Source organism: Mobula birostris, chromosome 4 (assembly GCF_030028105.1).
Source record: "Mobula birostris isolate sMobBir1 chromosome 4, sMobBir1.hap1, whole genome shotgun sequence".
In the NCBI taxonomy this organism is placed as follows: Eukaryota; Metazoa; Chordata; class Chondrichthyes; order Myliobatiformes; family Myliobatidae; genus Mobula; species Mobula birostris.
Window position 1 is genome coordinate 38,653,372 of NC_092373.1, and position 19,135 is coordinate 38,672,506.

The 19,135-nt window shown below is 37.4% G+C and overlaps 1 protein-coding gene across 5 annotated transcripts in view; it reads left to right on the plus strand.

The window, feature by feature from the left end:
* The window catches only part of fxr1 (FMR1 autosomal homolog 1), a 68,576-nt gene that overhangs the window by 23,430 nt on the left and 26,011 nt on the right, over positions 1–19,135 (plus strand). For all 5 annotated transcript variants that reach the window (XM_072255209.1, XM_072255210.1, XM_072255208.1 and 2 more), the window contains 7 exons: positions 2,155–2,248; positions 7,316–7,432; positions 11,264–11,434; positions 14,110–14,188; positions 15,005–15,114; positions 17,215–17,301; positions 18,755–18,950. In XM_072255209.1, coding sequence (XP_072111310.1) covers positions 2,155–2,248; positions 7,316–7,432; positions 11,264–11,434; positions 14,110–14,188; positions 15,005–15,114; positions 17,215–17,301; positions 18,755–18,950 — 854 coding nt within the window. The remainder of the gene's footprint in view (positions 1–2,154; positions 2,249–7,315; positions 7,433–11,263; positions 11,435–14,109; positions 14,189–15,004; positions 15,115–17,214; positions 17,302–18,754; positions 18,951–19,135) is intronic.

A 19,135-nucleotide genomic window follows, 5' to 3' on the forward strand; every position in this document is an offset into this window, starting at 1 on the left:
GTTAGGAAAAGGGGAAGTACAATGAGATCTAGGTGTCCTTGTTCATCAGTCACTGAAAGTAAGCATGCAGGTACAGCAGGCAGTGAAGAAAGCTAATGGCATGTTGCAACTCCCCTTCATAAAAAGGGGAGTTGAGTATAGGAGCAAAGAGGTCCTTCTGCAGCTGTACAGGGCCCTGGTGAGACCACACCTGGAGTATTGTGTGCAGTTTTGGTCTTTAAATTTGAGGAAGGACATTCTTGCTATTGAGGGAGTGCAGTGTAGGTTCATGAGGTTAATTCCCGGGATGGTGGGACTGTCATATGTTGAAAGATTGGAGCGACTGGAATTTAGAAGGAATGAGAGGGAATCTGATTGAAACATAAGATCAATAAGGGATTGGACACGCCAGAGGCAGAAAACATGTTCCCGATGTTGGGGAAGTCCAGAACCAGAGGCCACAGTTTAAGAATAAGGGGTAGGCTATTTAGAATGGAGTTCAGGAAAAACTTTTTCACCCAGAGAGTTGTGGATCTGTGGAATGCTTTGCCTCAGAAGGCAGTGGAGGCCAATTCTCTGGATGCTTTCAAGGAAGAGTTAGAGCTCTTAAAGATAGTGGAGCCAAGGGATATAGGGAGAAGGCAGGAATGGGGTACTGATTGTGGATGATCAGCCATGATCACAGTGAATGGTGGTGCTGGCTCGAAGGGCCGAATGGCCTGCTCCTGCACCTATTGTCTATTGTCATGGATAGACATATTTTAATTCCACTTCCCATTCCAATGGGTGGTCACTGGAAGATCCCGCTTCTTCTGTCAGTGTCCAGTGCTCCTGGTGTGTCCCCCTGTATATCGGTGAGACCTGACACAGTTGGGAGGCCACTTCACTGGGCACCTATGATCCTATCACCTATCACCTGCCCCACACCTTTTAAATCTACTGCTCATCTTTTTTTTTCTCCAGTCCTACTGAAGGGTTTTGGCCTGAAACATCGACTGCACTCTTCTCCATAGATGTTGCTGGCCTGCTGAATTCCTTCAGCATTTTGTGTGTGTTGTATAAACTAAATGGCATATTTTTAAAGCAAGTCCAATATGGAGACCTGCGATAATCTTGTATACAAATTTTAGGTGCTGGGAAAGGTTGGTAATACTTTATAAATGAAAGTAGAAAATGCATTTATTTAAATTGTGGCTCAATTATTACTATTTGCTGGTTGCCTTTGGCTACAGTATTATTTCCAGATTTTATTTAGTACATTGGAGATATCAGGAGGATGTGCAGGCCAATGATCTTTAGTGATGTGGAAAGAGTAATGAAATTGGAGTACCTGAGACAGGGAATGCAAAGGATGTTTAATGGGTGAGAGGTTGGGGGAGGGAGGGTGGCAGGAATTCAAGATTATGAAATTGTGAAGATGCACAAGCAAACTTTCCCTTTAGCATTGAAATTGGCAATCAAAGACAAGATAATTGACAGACTGGAGTACCATGCACAAAATACTGAAGGTACTCAGCATGTCAGGCAGCATCTATGGAAAGGAATAACGAGACGAAGTTTTAGGGATGAGATCCTTCATCAGAACTAGAAAGGAAGGGGAAGAAGCTAGAATAAGAAGTTGGGAGCGGAAGGAGATGGTGAGGGGGGGAGTAGGTGGGTGGGAAAAGGGGGATGAAGTGAGAAGCCTGGAGGTGTTGGGTGGAAAAGGTAAAGGGCTGAAGAAGGAATCTGATAGGAGTGGAGAGTGGACCATGGGAGAAAGGGAAGGTGGAGGGAAGTGAAAGGCAGGTGAGAGAAGGGGGTGGTGGAGGGAAGTGACAGGCAGGTGAATAGAAAAGGGGTAAGAGGGGAGCCAGAATGGAAAAAGAAGAATGGGGGAAGGTGAGTGCCGTATTTATACATGAAGTATGATCTGGAATACGTGGCTAGGAGAGGTGGTGGTGGAAGATTTGCAAAGCAATTGAGAAAATTATTGTGTGCCACAAATGTGGTAGGCTGTATCGCATCAGTGCTGTTTGATTCTGTCCTCCATCAAGGTTAGCATTTTCAGGGCTTTATTATTAATGTAATTTCTGTATTTTTAAAGCAGAATTTACTGGAATATTTTAGCCTGTCAGTCAATTGTGTATTGAAGTATTTCATCTAGATTTGACACTCTTCTTTTATTTTATGCAGCTGTGCATATGAAAATGCACATAAAGATTTTAAGAAGGCAACTGAGGCAGACTGCGTTTTCTATAATGCTGACACTGGTCAGTTGTTGGTTTTGGTAAGAACCAAGCACATAATCAATCTCAAGTGTTTTGCAATCATAATAGGGTTTTGAGATTACAGTTTTAATACTATCTTTAGATTTGGTTTCTGCTATCTTAGGAAGCGTTCTCTTAGTTTTATGGGGATGAAGCACATCTCTAAAGAGGACAAATGTGAAGAGAAAATTTCAACTTCATTGAGAAAAATGATCTTGGAAATTCTTGTAACTAGCAGGATGGATGTTGAAAGACTATTTCTGTGTTTTAGGAGGCTTGTCGTAATCTTTGGAAGAGAAATTGGTTCTTACTGAGTGTGATGAGAAGTTTCTTCATTCAGGGCTGTGAACCTTTGAAGTTCTCATCTCCATTGAGATGAGGATCCTTGCTACTAAGTACGTTTAAGGCTTGAGACCTTGAACATTAGATAGGGATTTGGAGAATTACAGAGCTTGAATTCAGATAAAGGATTAGAGTCATGGAGCAATGCAGCAGGGACATTCATTTCATTGAAAGGTTGAGTTGTCTCGAAGCTCATTGGCTATCTCTCACTTCCACTTATTATGTCCTTGGATGTTATAAATTTTAAAAGTATTTCAATTTCAGTAGTTTTGATTTGAAGTAAAGATTAATAGGCAAATATATTCATTAATAGAAGTTAGGCTGGAAGAATATTTGCTTTTTTACAAAAATAAAATTTGGACTTGAATGTGCAAATTGTGCATTTTTGCAATTGTCTCAGTTTTGTCACTAGTTATAGCAATCCTTTAAAACATCATTGTGGGTGGAATATAACTTAGCTCTGATAACCCATGTGGAAATTGCTCAATTTATTTTGTGGAGATTAATTATCGGAATTCTACGCGTTCATTGACAGTTGTGCAGTTTGAGTACTGTGAGATGGGGACAGTTTGACATTCTAAGTGCAACTAAAGATTCATATGCTTTGTAATGGTAGCATTTAATTTGATGGCTGGGGATTCTTATTGACAGAGAAAAGCAACTTGAAACTATAAATTAATAAAACTCCTTGATTTACAAATTTTTAATGTTAAATATTATTTAGAATACATATCTTTGCTACAAGAGAATAATGCAAGACTTGAATGTGAAGGCCGATGCTGTTTCTCAAAACGCTGATGTGTTCAAACCGGTCTTTACTGATTTTTTTTGAATGATGTGTGTAGTAATTGTATTAGTATGCATCTTGTGGGGAAAGCAGCAGGTGTAGTTACCACAGGGTTGAAAGCTTTTACAATCAAACTGAATTGTAAATCAAGAAAGTTAGCTTCTCTCCTAGACACAAGGTGGGGTGTTTTGAAAGAGATTGCTCTTTGTGCATTCATTTAGAGCAGGGGTTCCCAACCTGTGGTCTGTGAACCCCTCGGTTAGTGGTAGAGGTCCATGGCATAAAAAAGATTGGGAAGCCCTGATTTAGAGGGAAGAAGCTGCTCCAGGCTTGAAGATACTGTAACCTAAAATTGTCTTGCACCTGTGGCTGAAGCGTCTCTTCATCTACCACTCAAAACCCAACAATTCAATCTTCAGTGGTGTGGTAATGTAACAAAAAGTGTGGATGATTGTACTATTCCAAGATTATATCAGCTTAGTTCTCTTTCTTCCTTGGCCCCCATTGAACAATATTGTGCAAAGTATACCCTGCTACTTGCTCATCATTCATAGTGCTTTAAAGATCTGATTAAGATTGAGAATGTGGCTGTCAGAATCAAGTGACCCTTTTGGCCTGACTAGTGTTGCACCAGGAACCTGGCCTTAGCCTTTGTTCACTGTTCCTTCTAACATGTACAGGTGCACAGCCAAGCAGTAATTGAAATGTTCCCATGCATATAGTCTTTGTTGCCATGCAGATAGAATTTTGTTTTTATAATGTCAGTATAAAATGCTGCGCAGTTTTCAGTCTGAGCAGCTGTTAAATAAATAAATAAATCTGGGAACGTTGCCCATGTCTGTTTGTTATTGGTGTTCCTGCAGCAAAGGTTCAGATAATGAAACCAGACTGTCCAGATCTTGTGTTCTCCTACATCACTTCCTCTTTAACATGATTGAGCGACTGTCTTGTCCTCTGGGTGAGCGGCACTCTCCACCCTATAGCTTTTCAGTGGTAATGGCCTCGGCAGTGGAGCTTGTTGCCGTAAGAAGTATCTGGGTAGGGGACGGGGGGGGTGGGGGCATGGAGCTAAACAGAGAAGGGAAGCAGCTCTTCCATTACATTATATCCAGACAGTCAGATAAACTGTAGAGTAGGGTTTCCCAAATACTTTTATGCCACTGATCTGTGATGAAATTTGTTTTGCAGCAGCAGTAGGAGGGTGGGTGGTTTAGTAAGTTTACAGATGATATGAAGATTGCTGTATATAGCATAGAAAACTGGCAAAGGAGATGTAGATTAGTTGCAGGTATGAGTGGAGAAATGGCAGGTGGGGTTTGACCCAGCCAAATGTGAAGTGTTGAACTTTTGGGGATCACAAATTTGCATGGGTTTCCTCCCATAGTCCAAAGACATACCATTTAGTAGGTTAACTAGACATTGTAAATCAGGTTAGGATTAAATCGGTGGGTTACCTGGCAGTGCAGCTCGAAGGGCTTATTCTATGCCATATTTCTAAATAAGTATAAAGGGATAAAACCCTTTGATGTATAGAGGCTATTGGGGTCCAAGTCTATAGCTTCCTGAAAGTGGCCTCACCGGTTTTATTTATTTTATTTAGAGATTGCAGCATGGTCACAGGCTATTTCAGCTCAATTTGCCTGTGCTGCCCAATTACGCCCATGTGACCAATACCCATACACCTTCGGAATGTGGGAGGAAACTGGAGCACTGGAAGAAGTCCACGTGGTCATGGGGAGAATATACCAACTCCTTGTAGGCAGTGGTGAAATTTTATTCATTGATCGTAGGCGTGATAAAGACGGCATATAGAATGCTTGTCTTTACTAGCTAAGGAACTGAATTCGGGAGTCAGGAGGTTTTGTTATAGTTTTAAAAAAACTTTAGGCTGCATCTGGAGAATTGAATTCATTTCTGGTTGTCCCTTTGTAGGAAGGATGTAGAGGCTTTGAAGATGGTACAGAAGAGATTTACTGGGATGCTGCCTGGATTGGAGTGCTTTGCTATAATGAAAGGCTAGACAAACTTTGGTTGCTTTCTCTGGAGTGGCAGAGCCTGGTGGGAGATATGCAGGCTTATAAGATTGGAGGGGCATAGACAGCTGTTACCTTTTTCCCAGGGTTGAAATTTCTTACCAGGGAGCATATAATTAAGGTGAAAAGGTGGGGAGGGGGGAGTTCAAATTAGATGTGTAGAGCAAGGCTTTACATAGTCGTAGGAGTCTGAAGTGCACTGCCTGGGGTAGAGGTGGAGGGAAATCTGGTGGGAGTGTTCAAGAGGCTCTTAGAGTGGCATGTGTGTGCAAGAAATGGAAAGATAGTCGTCGTGTAGGCAGAAAGGATTAGTTTATTTTAGCATTTGATTGCTGATGTCATTAGTTTGGCACAATATTGTGGGCCAAAGGGCCTGTTCCTGTGCTGTACTAGTTAATGTTTATGTTGTATTCAGACGGTCTGTCAACATACAGGGTAGTTGCTGACAGTTCTATTAATGGCCTGCACTGTCAGTGTTCAGTGAGATGTAGTTTGATCCCTGGGTCTCTACTGAGCGGCTCCACCACATGTTCTACACTACTCAACACCAGACTTCACAAGCATCATTTTCACACTGAGCCCTGGGCATTTCAGGGCTACAAGATCATTAGAAGAGAGTGAGACTTCGTGCTTCTGGTTCTTGCTACAGTACCTCAGTCAATTAATGCCTATTTTCAGTGCAGGTATTCTTGGGAATATATACTGAGCACTGAGTAAGGTGCTAATGTAGTCTTTTAGCCACAGAACACTGTTGTTTCAACCTATGCACCAAGATTGCCTTGTTCAATGCTTACTACTTGCAGCATGTAGTTGAATGACAAGGGCAATCTATTTAGAAAATTTGAAAGTGGCACACTGTCGTAATGTTTCAGGGTAGTGCAACCAATGCATTGCTGAATGGTGCAACAAAGAAATTATGGTACAACTCGTATGGGCCAATGGAAAAATCTCAAAAGATACAGAGACATTGGGAAATGAAATTGGATTTGATGAAGTAAGCTAGGATGATGTGGAAGAGTTACTAGAATTGCATGGCAACGAACTCCCAAACGGGGATCTAAATGGGTCAAGTAGAACAGGAAGTTACTGACATAACACCATCATTTCTAGAATAGCTTGCTTTGACAAAGCTTTGAGGTATTCTACTTTGTCAAGATAACAGTATTCATTCTGAAAGATGATCATTCAATCTATAGAGTATAGCATCAGATGTGACTACATGATGGATGATGCATTGCATTTCCATTACGAAACTTTTATCAAATGCAAAAGGAGACAGTTCTGACATCTTTAAGCTGCTTTCATCAGCCAACCAGAAATACCAACCAGCCAATCAGAACCTTTGGAATCAACATCACGGACTCTATCGAACTTCTTGCTGGTGCCACCATCATTTAAATGTTTGTACCTTCTCTGCCTCTTAATTCTCTTGTCGCCACCTTGACATACAAAGTCACTATTACTGCTAGCTCAAAGATTTTGCTTCTACTGACTTAGTTCTATATTGTCCCATAAGATGGATGTCCAGCCTATCAATATCTTTGTTGCAGGTTTCTCTTGATAACAGGATACATGTTTTTTATATTTTTAAAAAATTTATACTTGTAAGTGGTATGGGTACTTCTATTGATGCATTTTTAAGCAATTAGTTTTTGTTAACAGATTATTGAGCTCAAGAATACAACCATAAGTTAAAGATTGAAACTAATGGGTAATGACATTTTCAGTTTAGTTTTGCAAACTTGACTTCTTCCTATAAATAATCTGATTTTTGTAAATCAAGGAATACTTGTATACATTAATGCTTAGAGAGGCAATGTCCAATTTAAAGTTCTCTGATTTAAAAAGTTTGTAAGGAAGGAGTGGAAGATCTGTTGTTCAATCTTTTAAATCAATGCAAAGGATGTTTTTTTTGTTAAATCCAGTCCACCAAAGAGGCTACAGTGAAGAGAGTTAGCATCCTTAGTGATATGCACTTGCGTAGCATTCGTACAAAACTCATGCTTGTGTCCAGAAATGAAGAGGCAACTAAACATCTGGAGGTGAGTAAAACCTATTTTTCATTTTAAACTACTTGTTCTTAGAAGGTTTGAAGATGACTTTAATCATTGATTTTATTTTTAAAGATATAGGGGATAGAATATAAAGTACTTTTAGTAAGGGAATTAAATTTCATAAACATGAATGATATCAAAAAGGAAATTGTAAACATTTTAAAAATGTATTATTTTTGTGGCAGCTTGATTATCCATGCTTGCCTGTAAAAGAGCATGCATAGTTTAAAAAAATACATATTTCCTAAATTGGACATTTCGGGCCAAGACGTCTTGGCCTGAAACGTTGACTGTACCTCTTCCTATAGATGCTGCCTGGCCTGCTGCGTTTACTAGCAATTTTTATGTGTGTTGCTTGAAATTCCAGCATCTGCACATTTCCTCGTGTTTGTGTTCCTAAACTCTGCAGTTTTTCTGATCAATTATAGAATCGTTAATTCTATAAGACAAATTACTTGCATTAATAGTTAATTTTAGAAGAAATATTAGCGATGATATTTAGAAATTCAAATTTTTACTTCATTTTTGCAGTTGAAAATTTACATGGAGTGAATCGCAGTAATAACTGTTTTGACATATCAAAATTTCACTGGAAAATTTACATTGTGACTCTCGCATATCAGTTGTACACAGGATGAGATTCCATTGTGGGGAAGAAAAATTAGTCTATTGCTGTCACATGTATTAAGGTGCAGTGGAAAGACCTGAATTGCCTACAGTTCACACAGATTAATCTTTACAATATTGTGGTAGTACAAGGTTACAGTTATAGAGAAAGCGTAGTCCACATGAGCAATAAGCTGCAAGTTCAAACATTGTAACTGTCCTTTAGCCTGGTGGTACATGCTTTCAGACTTTGGTATCTTCTGCCCGATGGGAGGAGTGGGGGAGAAGAGAGAATATCTGGGGAGGATGATCTCTTTGATTAGCCTGGCTGCTTTACTGGAGCATTGAAAAGTGTAGAGTCTATTTATGGGAGGTCAGTTTGCATGATGTGCTGAGCTGTGTTCATAACTCAATGCAGTTTCTTATGGTCAACCCAGAGCAGTTGCTCTACCAAGCCATGATGACTGTGTAGGATGCTTTCTATGGTGCATCAGTTTAAAAATTGGTGAAGGTCAAAGATGACCTGCCAAATTTCTTTAGCCTCTAAGAAAGTATGAGAGTTAATGAGCTTTCTTTGGCCATGGTGTCTATGTGGTTGAACAAGGACAGGGTATTGGTGATGCTCATTCTTTGGAACTTGAAGCACTCAATCCTCTTGACTTCAGTCCTATTGACATAAACAGGAGTGTGTGCATTACCCCATTGTGAAGTTACCAGTTCTTGTTTTTCTGACTTTGGGGGAAAGGTTGTTGCTGTTGTGACTCTGTCACTGGGCTCTTCTTTCTCCTTCCTGTACTTTGACTCATCATTATTTGAGATGCCAACAATTGTGGTATCATTTGCAATTGCAATTGTGGAGCTAGAGCAGAATCTAGCCACACAGCTGTAGGTGTAGAGGGAGTAGGTTAGGAGGGTGAAGATACAGCCTTGTGGGGCTCCAGTATTGAAATTAATTGTGGTACGGGTGGCTGCCTCCCCTAACTAATTGCAATCTGTTGGTCAGGAAGTCAAGGATCCAGTTGGAGATGTTGAGTCCCAAGTCGAGGACTTTTGGAAATGATTTGCTTGGAATTAGAGTATAGAAAGTGGAGCTGTAGAATATATACAATAGTTTAACATGAGTGTCTTTACTGAGCTGATGCTCCAGAGATGAGTGTAAGTTCAGGGAGATGTCAACTGCTGTAGACCTGTTTTAGCAGGTGGTAAACTGGAATGGGGGTAGTACAGGACTGTTGTACTTGGAGCTATCCATTGTTGCAATCACATTTTGTTAAGGCAGATCCTAAATCTGGTTTGGGACTCCTAGTAAGCTCTATTTTGTCCTTTAGTTATAATTTTTCCCCTTCTCCCAACAATTCCCCCATCCTGTCCTCCTTGTTTTGATGTTTTCCCCTAGCTCTAATCCTCTCAAATTTCCAGTCAATAATCTTGGAAAGTCACCTTCAGACACTGTTGTTTGGCTGTTGGTCATTTTATATCTAGCTGCCATTTCCCTACACCCAAACCCCTTGAACTTGGTCTTGATCCTTTAAAGCATATTACTACTTTGTTGTATGCCACTTTAATGCCTTGCTTCATCTAGGATAATTATATTTAGCCAGAAACATTAAAATTGGCATTGAGGAAAAAAATTGTAGCATTGTGGTATGCAAAGTGTCTTAATGAAATAAAGGATAGCATTATTTATTATATAAATGATTTTTTAAAAATTGAGTTGTATTCAAGTTGGGATATTGTTTACAATTGTAAAAGTATGAGCTGCTTCCAAGCGATTACTTACCACTAAGTAACTTGAACAAAAAAGACTAAGATTTTGTATTCCTAGCTTGCCTTTTTGAGGAGGTAACTGCTGTGAGCCATTAGGTTTATTTTGTTTGTTGTTGTTATAAATATTTGTGGAATGGGTAAAGAAATGTACATGGTATTGCTTTTCCAGTTGTTTCTTCAGTCCTTGATGAGTGTGTCTACATATACCGTGGTGTGCATTGTTAACTTGCGTTCCTCTTTGATTTGACATTTTAATTTCTTGCTCAGAATTAATTTATTTATGGTTTTACTGAGTAACAAAAATACACCATAAAGCAGCAGCCTGACATTGGATCTTAACCTCTCAAAATCTGCATAAGAAGATTGGCTTTTAATTAAAAAGACTTTCTAAATTAAGAGTTAATTTTGAGGAGTAAATGTGTAACTACAAGCAATTTTATTTCTGGAGAGCATCAACATAACTGTTGGATTTGGGTGGAAGAAATGCAGATGGAGAAAATATTCTCTTCCTCAAAGGAGTAGGATTTGGAGGAAAGTTGATGGAGAGGCAAAAAAAAAAACAAAGATAAGTTCCAGGAGAGAAGAATGCAGCTTCAATTTTGTCTTTGAAAATTAAAGACTGGTGAAGAGAATGGGGGCTATACATGTAGTATAAAGCTAAATCTAATAAATATTATATTGATTCATTAATGGACACTGAATGAATAATTGTCTTGACAATAATTTGTATATGTTAGCCCTTGTCTATTATTAAAACCTTTGTCATGCCATTGATTTAATTTAAAATATTTTCCCATTCATTCTGTTGTGAAATAATCACTTTTGCAAGCCAATTTGGTAGTTAGATCATCTTTTAAGAGTGCTTGAACACAGAGTTTCAGTATGTACAGAACTGCTATAAAATTAGTATACCATGGATTTTTTGACATTCAGAAATATTATTTGTCTGTTGATATCCTCAAGAGGATGGGTTATAATCTGAGACCATCCTGCAGGTGGGGCAGCATCTGTGGATAGAGAAGCAATTTAACCTTTCAGGTTAATGACCTTTCTTGAAAATATAGTATGGCTTCAAATGGAAACGACCAAGGAAGATTGCAGTGCTTTCATCTGTCATGAGATTGATACAATGTGTGTAATATTGCTATGATTGGAGACCCTAGATTTGCACCATTACATCATGTTAATGTGTTTTTGTTTGGGGGGGGGGATTTTAATTGCTAATGGCATATGTAATTGCTACCAACAGAATCATTAGTATTCAAGCTTACCTTTTTAAATGAATGCCATAAGCTATCTTCTACATGCAAAATTAGTTCTTTTTAAGGACCATTTACGAAAAAAAAAATCAGTTTAAACTGTTTATTCCATGATCTGTTAAAAATGTCTGGTCTGTAATCAGCTGAAATAATTACGGCTCTTGTTTTTTTTAAACCAAACTGCCAGAGTACCAAACAGCTAGCAGCTGCATTCCAAGAAGAATTCACTGTCAGAGAGGATCTAATGGGACTTGCAATCGGAACGCATGGTTCCAATATTCAGCAAGCAAGAAAGGTTTCTGGTGTTACAGCAATTGAACTTGATGAAGAAACTGGGACATTCAGAATTTATGGAGAGGCAAGTTTGCAGACAATTAATAAATCTTTAGATTTCATTAATGCTTTGACAACCACCAAATAGAAGCAATATTTAACAGTGCACTTTAATATAAAGAATTTAAATAAAATGTCCACCAACATTGATACAAAATTGGTGTAGTTTTATGGAAACTTGAAATGAAGTTTTAATCATTTTTTCCCTTCATCCAAACAAAACACTTTTTTAATATTTTTGCTTCTTTTAGACAATCCCAGAAACACTTTCACTTCCCTCTCCTATGGGTTGTTTGTCGTACTTTATTTGGGTCGGCTAACCATTGTAGGACCCCCAAGAAAAATGTTTTTTAAAGAAAAGATGGCCTACATTCTATACTTGAATTGTTCCAGCTTGCTTTTGTCACCTCCCTGAGAAGAATGAGAATTCTAGTGACAATGAAGTCATGCGTTCAAATTGCTTGGGCAAAAACCATAGTAGTAAGGTTACATGATATTAAGTTCATGTTGGTGTATCTAGAAAAAGGCTACAAATAAAGTATTTCCAGGAAGTTTGTAATACAGCTCTGCATTTTGCCAGTAATGTTAATATCTCATTTGAAAATCAGTGGTATGTTTACATTTATTCCCTTGGTTAGCATATGGTAACTAACTTTATTCTGATAAGTTGTCAAAGCTAAGAAATTTATTGTTGGTGCCAAGGAAGTCTTCGTGCCAATTAATATCTTTAAAGATAGCCTGTCAAAAATTGTTATACTTGGCATTTTAACTTTGGATCTTCCTATCTTTTCATAACTCGTGATATCCTGTGTCTATCATAGAAAGAGATGTAAAATTCTTCACCAAATGATTTTGAGCAACGTGTGTTTTCTTATATTTACATGTAAATATACTGTGTATGTCTATTATTAATAAAAAGTAAAAATACATCATTCTGATCTATTTGCTAAAATTTCTACTATTAACTGAGCAACACCCTTAGCGTCGCATAATGAATATAAGCTGCCTTGTTCAGTGAAACAATTTTGAGAAAGGAGATAGTCCCCAAAGTGGAAGTCTTGCTTGGCATAGACATAAATTTCAATTACGGATATTCATATTTGCAGCAATATATGCTTCACTCAGTATTTGACCACTCCGGTTTTCAACAGGATCAGTTTGAGTTCTGTCCATTCATTGCTAGGCTTAAAATCATAAATTCGTCACTTAATATCATCAGCACAAGAACATTTGTGCAGTGCCATCTGTATCACAGTAACAAATGGATTATTTTTTTAAAAATGAGATAATGAATGCATTGTAGGTTAGGGAACAAATCCATTCTCCACACCCTTATAGATGTAACAAACGGTACTGTGACAATTAATTTACTGCAGAGATTATGATACAAACTGCTCCTAAGTTGGAAGATCTTCTATTTCTACTGGAAGAAGAGATATTCAATTACATCTTAACTGCTGATTTTCATTGCACTTACTGTGTGCTACTATTGATTTCCATGGCATAATTCAAGTAAAATCCATATATAAATTCTAACAATAGTTATTATCCGATCTTGAATCACACTTAATGAAATGGTGTAGTGAAATGTATGGGGCTCTATGATGAGTCATGAGCTATGGTACTGTGTTGCTTGTTTTTTTTAATATTAGCAGTTGTCAGTGTGAGAAAAACAAGGCTTTTAATTAAAGAAAAAGTGCAGTAAAATTATTGGGATAGACTGCAGCAAAATTGGGTAAGCTTGTGCTTTAAAAACTCAACTTCCATTTCAAACATTGAAACTGCCAACTTGGAGATGTTTAATTATAAACTGGAGTTTTGTTTCCTGTGTTGAGGACTTAAACCCAAATAATAGCTGCTAGTTTTTAAAAATGACTTTTTTTTCTTGTTTGGTTTAAACTTGCTGGGCAATGAACAGTAATGTTAGATGAGCTGGTCCTCTGTCATCTATTTACAAATTACAAGCATCTCAAATATAGAACAAATGAAATTTAACAGAAGTTTAATTTGCGACTCATAAGTATTACTGGTCTTGACTGTTCGCAAAGCTCTCTGAAGCCGCCTAATCCAGGAGAAAGTTGGTGTTGATCTAGTACTGTCATCAATTTGATTGTTGAAGAGATTTTCTGCAGTATAATGCCAACCTGAAATTAATTAGTGCTGGTGTCCCATAAACCTGAGCGCAGTCACAGTTCACTGCTATTAATAGAATTTGCGCAGTTCAGAATCGGGTTTAATATCAATGGCATATGTCATGAAAATTGATGTTTTGCAGCTGCAGTACGGTGCAATACATAGTAAAAATACTATAAATTACCTAAGGGGTGTGGGTGGGTGTGTGTGTTTATAATAAGTAGTGCAAAAAGAGGGGAAAATATAGTGAGGTAGAGTTCATGGGTTCATTGTCCATTCAGAAATCTGATAGCGGAGGGGAAGAAACTGCTGTTAAAACCTTGTGTGTGCCTTGCATCAGACTTGTCCACTTGATAAATATGTTATTAGAAAATAAAAATAAAAGGACTTCAGTAAGAATGTACTTCCCATATTATTTTGTTTTCACAATAATGTAATTGGAACTTTGCTTAAATACTGGAAGAGAAATATCATGGGGAAGAGATTCTGGCAAATGTTGAATACTACGTGCAATATTTAATATTCTGTGTAACAAATGAAAAGTTTAATAAAATCTTTTGTTTCCAGAATGAAGAGGCAGTCCAGAAAGCTAGAAGTTTTCTTGAGTTTGTAGAGGATTCTGTTCAAGTTCCCAGAGAATTAGTAGGTAAGTATTGCATATAGAAAGTAGTGATAAATGAAGTTTGTAATGCATGGAGACACGAGAGACTGCAGATGCTGGTCTTGATGCAGGGCATATACAGTTTCACCCCTGGAAATGCTTAATTCAACTCAGCAGATTGGTGTTTGAGATCTGTGGAGATAATTTGTGAAACCAAACAGAATGATATTTAAGGAAGCAAGTTTAATGCACAAATATTTTAACCCAAATAATGAAGTTTCTGTTGTTTGTTTCAATCTCTGGTCAATCTGTGCTTATGTTATGCTCATCCATGCAGGAACATTGTATGCCAATCATTAAAGATATCTTATTGATAAAATAGACACATAACTTTGAAAAGGTGGATTGTAAGAATATAGAACTGTATAGCACAGGAGCAGACAGGCTCAAGGACCTGCACTATCTTTGCTGATCATAATACAAATCAAAACTCATCCTATCTACCTGCATATTGCCTGTATCCCTTCACTCCCTGGAAGTGCAGTACAGGCACTTAACTTTATATATACAACTTGCTTCCTAAACATTGGGTCAAATGGCTTTCCTATTTGTAATGTGAGGTTTAATGCTGAAAAGCAGTCAAGTGTGTTCATTATGCCCATTGTTTTAGAAATGATTTTTAAATTGTTTTACAAAGCATGGATTAAACTGATTTTACTTTTAGAATTGTTTTTCTAGGAATTGGAGAGAATTGTTCAATTTTCCCCCCATCAACTGATTTGTAATAAATGTAACTTTGAAAATGTTTTTCAAATTGGACCTTTCCCTAACTTTGCCAATCTCGATTTTTTTTAATTACAGGAAAAGTAATTGGCAAAAATGGTAAAGTTATTCAGGAGATAGTAGACAAATCGGGAGTAGTTAGGGTGCGAATTGAAGGTGATAACGACAGCAGGCAACCAAGAGAAGAGGTAAGTATATTAAAAAGGTTGCTTATATGTATTTTGTACAGATTGTTGTATTGCTCTTAATCAGTTCAATTGTACTAATATTTGATTATTTTTGGGAATCCAACCACATTTAAAAATTTCTCTCAATATCAAGATGCCGCAATTCTGAAATATTTGCAAGTACTTTTATATTTTATTTCTTATGGAACTTTAGTACTATGATTTATAGTAAAATCGCTAAGCTATATTCTGCTTTTATAATTCTGTGACATTGTAAGGTAACTAATTGTTTTATTTTGTTAAGTAAGATGAAAGAAAACTTTGGTAGCACATTATTTGTTGACCTTCTGTATTAGTATTTAAATTTAAGTCCTATTGCCAAAGTACACATATGGTCAATAGCGCTAAACATTTTTAACTCAGCAAATCAGGCAGCATCAGTGCAAGGAGAAACTGTTCATGTTTCAGGTCAAAGATCTTTCACCTTTCCACAGAAGCTGGCTTATTGACTTGAGTTTTTCTAGCATTTTTTGTTTTTGTTATGGATTTCTACTGTCTACAGTTTCATTTTGATTTTGAATTGATATATTACATTCTGGTTCCAAATCATTCCATTGTAGTCCAGGGAATAGGTTTTTTTGGAGACTGAATCTACAGGTGGAACAGATGAATTTCTAGGCACCGTCTTTTAACTGAATGATTCCAATCTAATACGACTTTGCATTTTTTTTTTCTGAAGCATCATGGTTCTGCTGCTTAGAACTTAAACTTCTTGTTGCCTTTTGGTTCAGTTTTTAAAAAAAAAAAAAAAATAAGTGTTGAACAATGTTGGACGTTTTTGGTGCTGGAAGAAATTTTGGTCAAGAGACTTATTACTGGTGTTCTTTCATTGCAGTTTAGGAAGAATGTTTTGGTGGGAGAAGGTGGCTCACCATCTCCTGAGCGACCATTAGGAACACTCAAAGGAATGCAGGTCTTGACAGATCCTCCAATATCCTGAAATATAAATGCTGATGGTTAATGTTTATTGCTAGCATTGATGGAAAGGAAATTGCTAAGTAGGTCTTCAATCTTGCTTTATTTCTCTTTAATTGGTTAAAACTGAATGCATGTTCTATTGAAAACATGGAAACTTTGCTGTATTGATTGCAGAAGTACTGTGGTCTTGCAGCATGTGCAAGAGAATATTTTCCATGTGAAGCTGTTTGAGATGTGATATTAATTTCAACTGCTTGTTGCTCATACCAAAAATTAGGTGGTTGGCAATTGAAGATAAGCGTCCCATTTATGCTTGAAGCTTTCCTCATGTCATGCAATCGTTTATACCATGTAATATGCAGATAGCCATTTGGTGGCTTTTTGGAAAGCTTGCTAGGAAGTTTAAAATGTTATCTTTGGTGGGCCCTCAATAATTACAAGTGGTATTGAGTAAGTACTTGTGTGCAATAGTTGAGCAGGTGGCCACATGTTTTGGTATCTGAACTAGGGTGGATCTGCAAAGAGTGCAGCATTACAGATGCTTCTCTGTGGAACTGTCAGTCAAGAGTATGGCTTGTTCCACTGAGGAGTGACTTTGGATTGCAACACAGAATATCCTTGTCTGTATTCACAGAAGAGCAAGGTTTTTTGACTGTCATTTTAGTGTGACACATTCACCAGAAAAGATTAAATGATTTCATTGCACTATGTGCCCCCATAATTAAGAGTGTGGTACTTGCATTTTGCTATTAAAGTATTTTGTGATATTTATCTATTTGCAGTTACTTGTGCACTTTTTCCTCAATTAGTAACTTTTAATAAGCAGAATACTGATTTTTATGATGGAGCAAGGAATGTTTGACACTTGAGGTGTTGGTTTGGCAGCACTGCAGAATTACTGCCCAAAGGGTGGCAGTTAGTTATAGTACAATTTAGATAATGATCAGGAAGGGAAGTTGGATATTTGTGTTTGCAGAAATAGGATCAAAGAAGATGTCATATCTCAAGGTAACATACATGATTATATTGATTACTACAGGAATAAGTTCACTTTTAAAAATGTTAAGACTTAATTAAAAGTAAAGTTTCTACTTTGTTTTGAAGAATATTACTAATGGTGGATTTATTCTTAAATTTTACTAGGGAATGGTCCCATTTACTTTTGTTGGAACAAAGGAGAGCATTGGAAATGTGCAAGTTCTTTTGGAGTATCATATTTCTTACCTCAAGGTATGCATTGTATCTTCTACTCAGTGGCATTTCTGAGCCTCAATAAGCTATTCCTTATCTAGGGTTAATTGGAGAGATCTAGCAGTGGTTTATCACTCAAATATATGAATAATAAACTAACTTTTCCCACATCACCCACTGCTAACTCTTTCCCTAACCTGAAATACTGAGTACAATTTTGATCCCCTTAAAGATATAGTAACATTGAAGGAGGTTGTACTACCAAGCAAGACTAAATAACTTGGATTTTAAAAGAATGAGGGTGACCTTGTCCATACAGATATTAAGGAAGCTTGACAGGGTAGATGTGGGGATACTTATATTAGTTGGAGAGTTTTGAGCAAGGAGAAGTAACTACAAGATAAGGGATAAGTCATTCAAAACTAAGGTAGATGGAAGTTTCTTCTTACAAAGAATGGTGACTCAGCACTACTCTGCTGCAGTTCATTGTGGATGCTGAATCATTGGAAATATTTAAACAGAAGGTGAATAAAAAGTTGATTGAGGAATAGAAGGGTGTGGAGCGACGGCACAGAAGAGGAGTTGAGGCCATAATCGTGTTAAATGGTGGGGTGGGCTTGAAGGGCCTGATGGCTTTTTCCTTTTCCTACTTCTGATTGAATAATATATCAGCACTAAAAATCCCAAAGGCAACATCTTTTGATCATTGCTTTCGTTATGGAACTTGACAGAAAAGCAAGTGAGTACATCGGATGAAAATTGCTGACAAAGATTACAGGTTTCTGTACTTCATAGAAAACAGAAGTACAGATAAGCTTAAAAGAAGAGTTTTCTGAAGATGCAGGAAATCTTGAGCAACACAAACAGAATGCTGAAGGAACTCAAATCAGGCAGCATCTATGGGAGGGAATGAACAGCTAGTGTTTTGGGCCAAGACCGTTCATCAAGTCTGGAAGGGAAGGGGGCAGAAGTAAAAGTATGACACTGGGCGAGGGGAAGGAGTACAAACTGGCAGGTGATGGGTGATATTGGGTGAGGGTGAAAGTGAGTAGGTGGAGGAATAAAGTAAGAAAATTAAATGTGGAAGTAGTAAAGAACTGAAGAAGGAATCCAATAGGCTAGGACAGTGGCCATGGAGGAGAGGAACCAGAGGGAGGTGGTGATCTTATAAGCTCTGTTTCATTTGTTTTTGGCACAAAGTGATCTCTGAAACATTTTCATATCTTCGAAATTGAGTTAATTTTGGTCATTTAAAATTCACATAGCACAATGAAATTATTGATTATCATCTGCATGAGAAAATGCCATTAAAGAATGATCAAAGCTATAACTTAAATTTTGCTGCAAGCAAATACGTAATTTTCCCAATGGGCATTCTAAAACCTGCCACCTCTTCTATTACTGCAAGCTTTTAATTATCATTAGGTTTTAATTCAGAATTATTCTTTTTGTTCCTTTGAGGAATAATATTAATTTGCTTTGTATGTTCTAGGAAGTAGAACAGCTGAGACTGGACCGGTTGCTAATCGATGAGCAACTACGTCAGATTGGTATGGGGTATAGGCCAGTGCCAAGTCGGCCAGAGAAAGATAAGGGTTATATCACTGATGAGAGTACTGCTTCACTGCGTGGTAGCAGACCCTATCGAGGGCGTGGTCGTCGAGGTCCAAATTACACTTCAGGTTATGGTAATTAACTTTTTTAAAAAAAATGTGCATTAATGCTAAGTTACCTCATTAAACTGTTCTCTATTCATACAGTGTTCCATTTTGATAAATATTAAGTATAAAATCATTCACGTCCTGAAGAAATTATAGTTTTCATAACATTGTCCAGAATTAAAGTAGATCAACTATAGAATGGCAGACTGAGC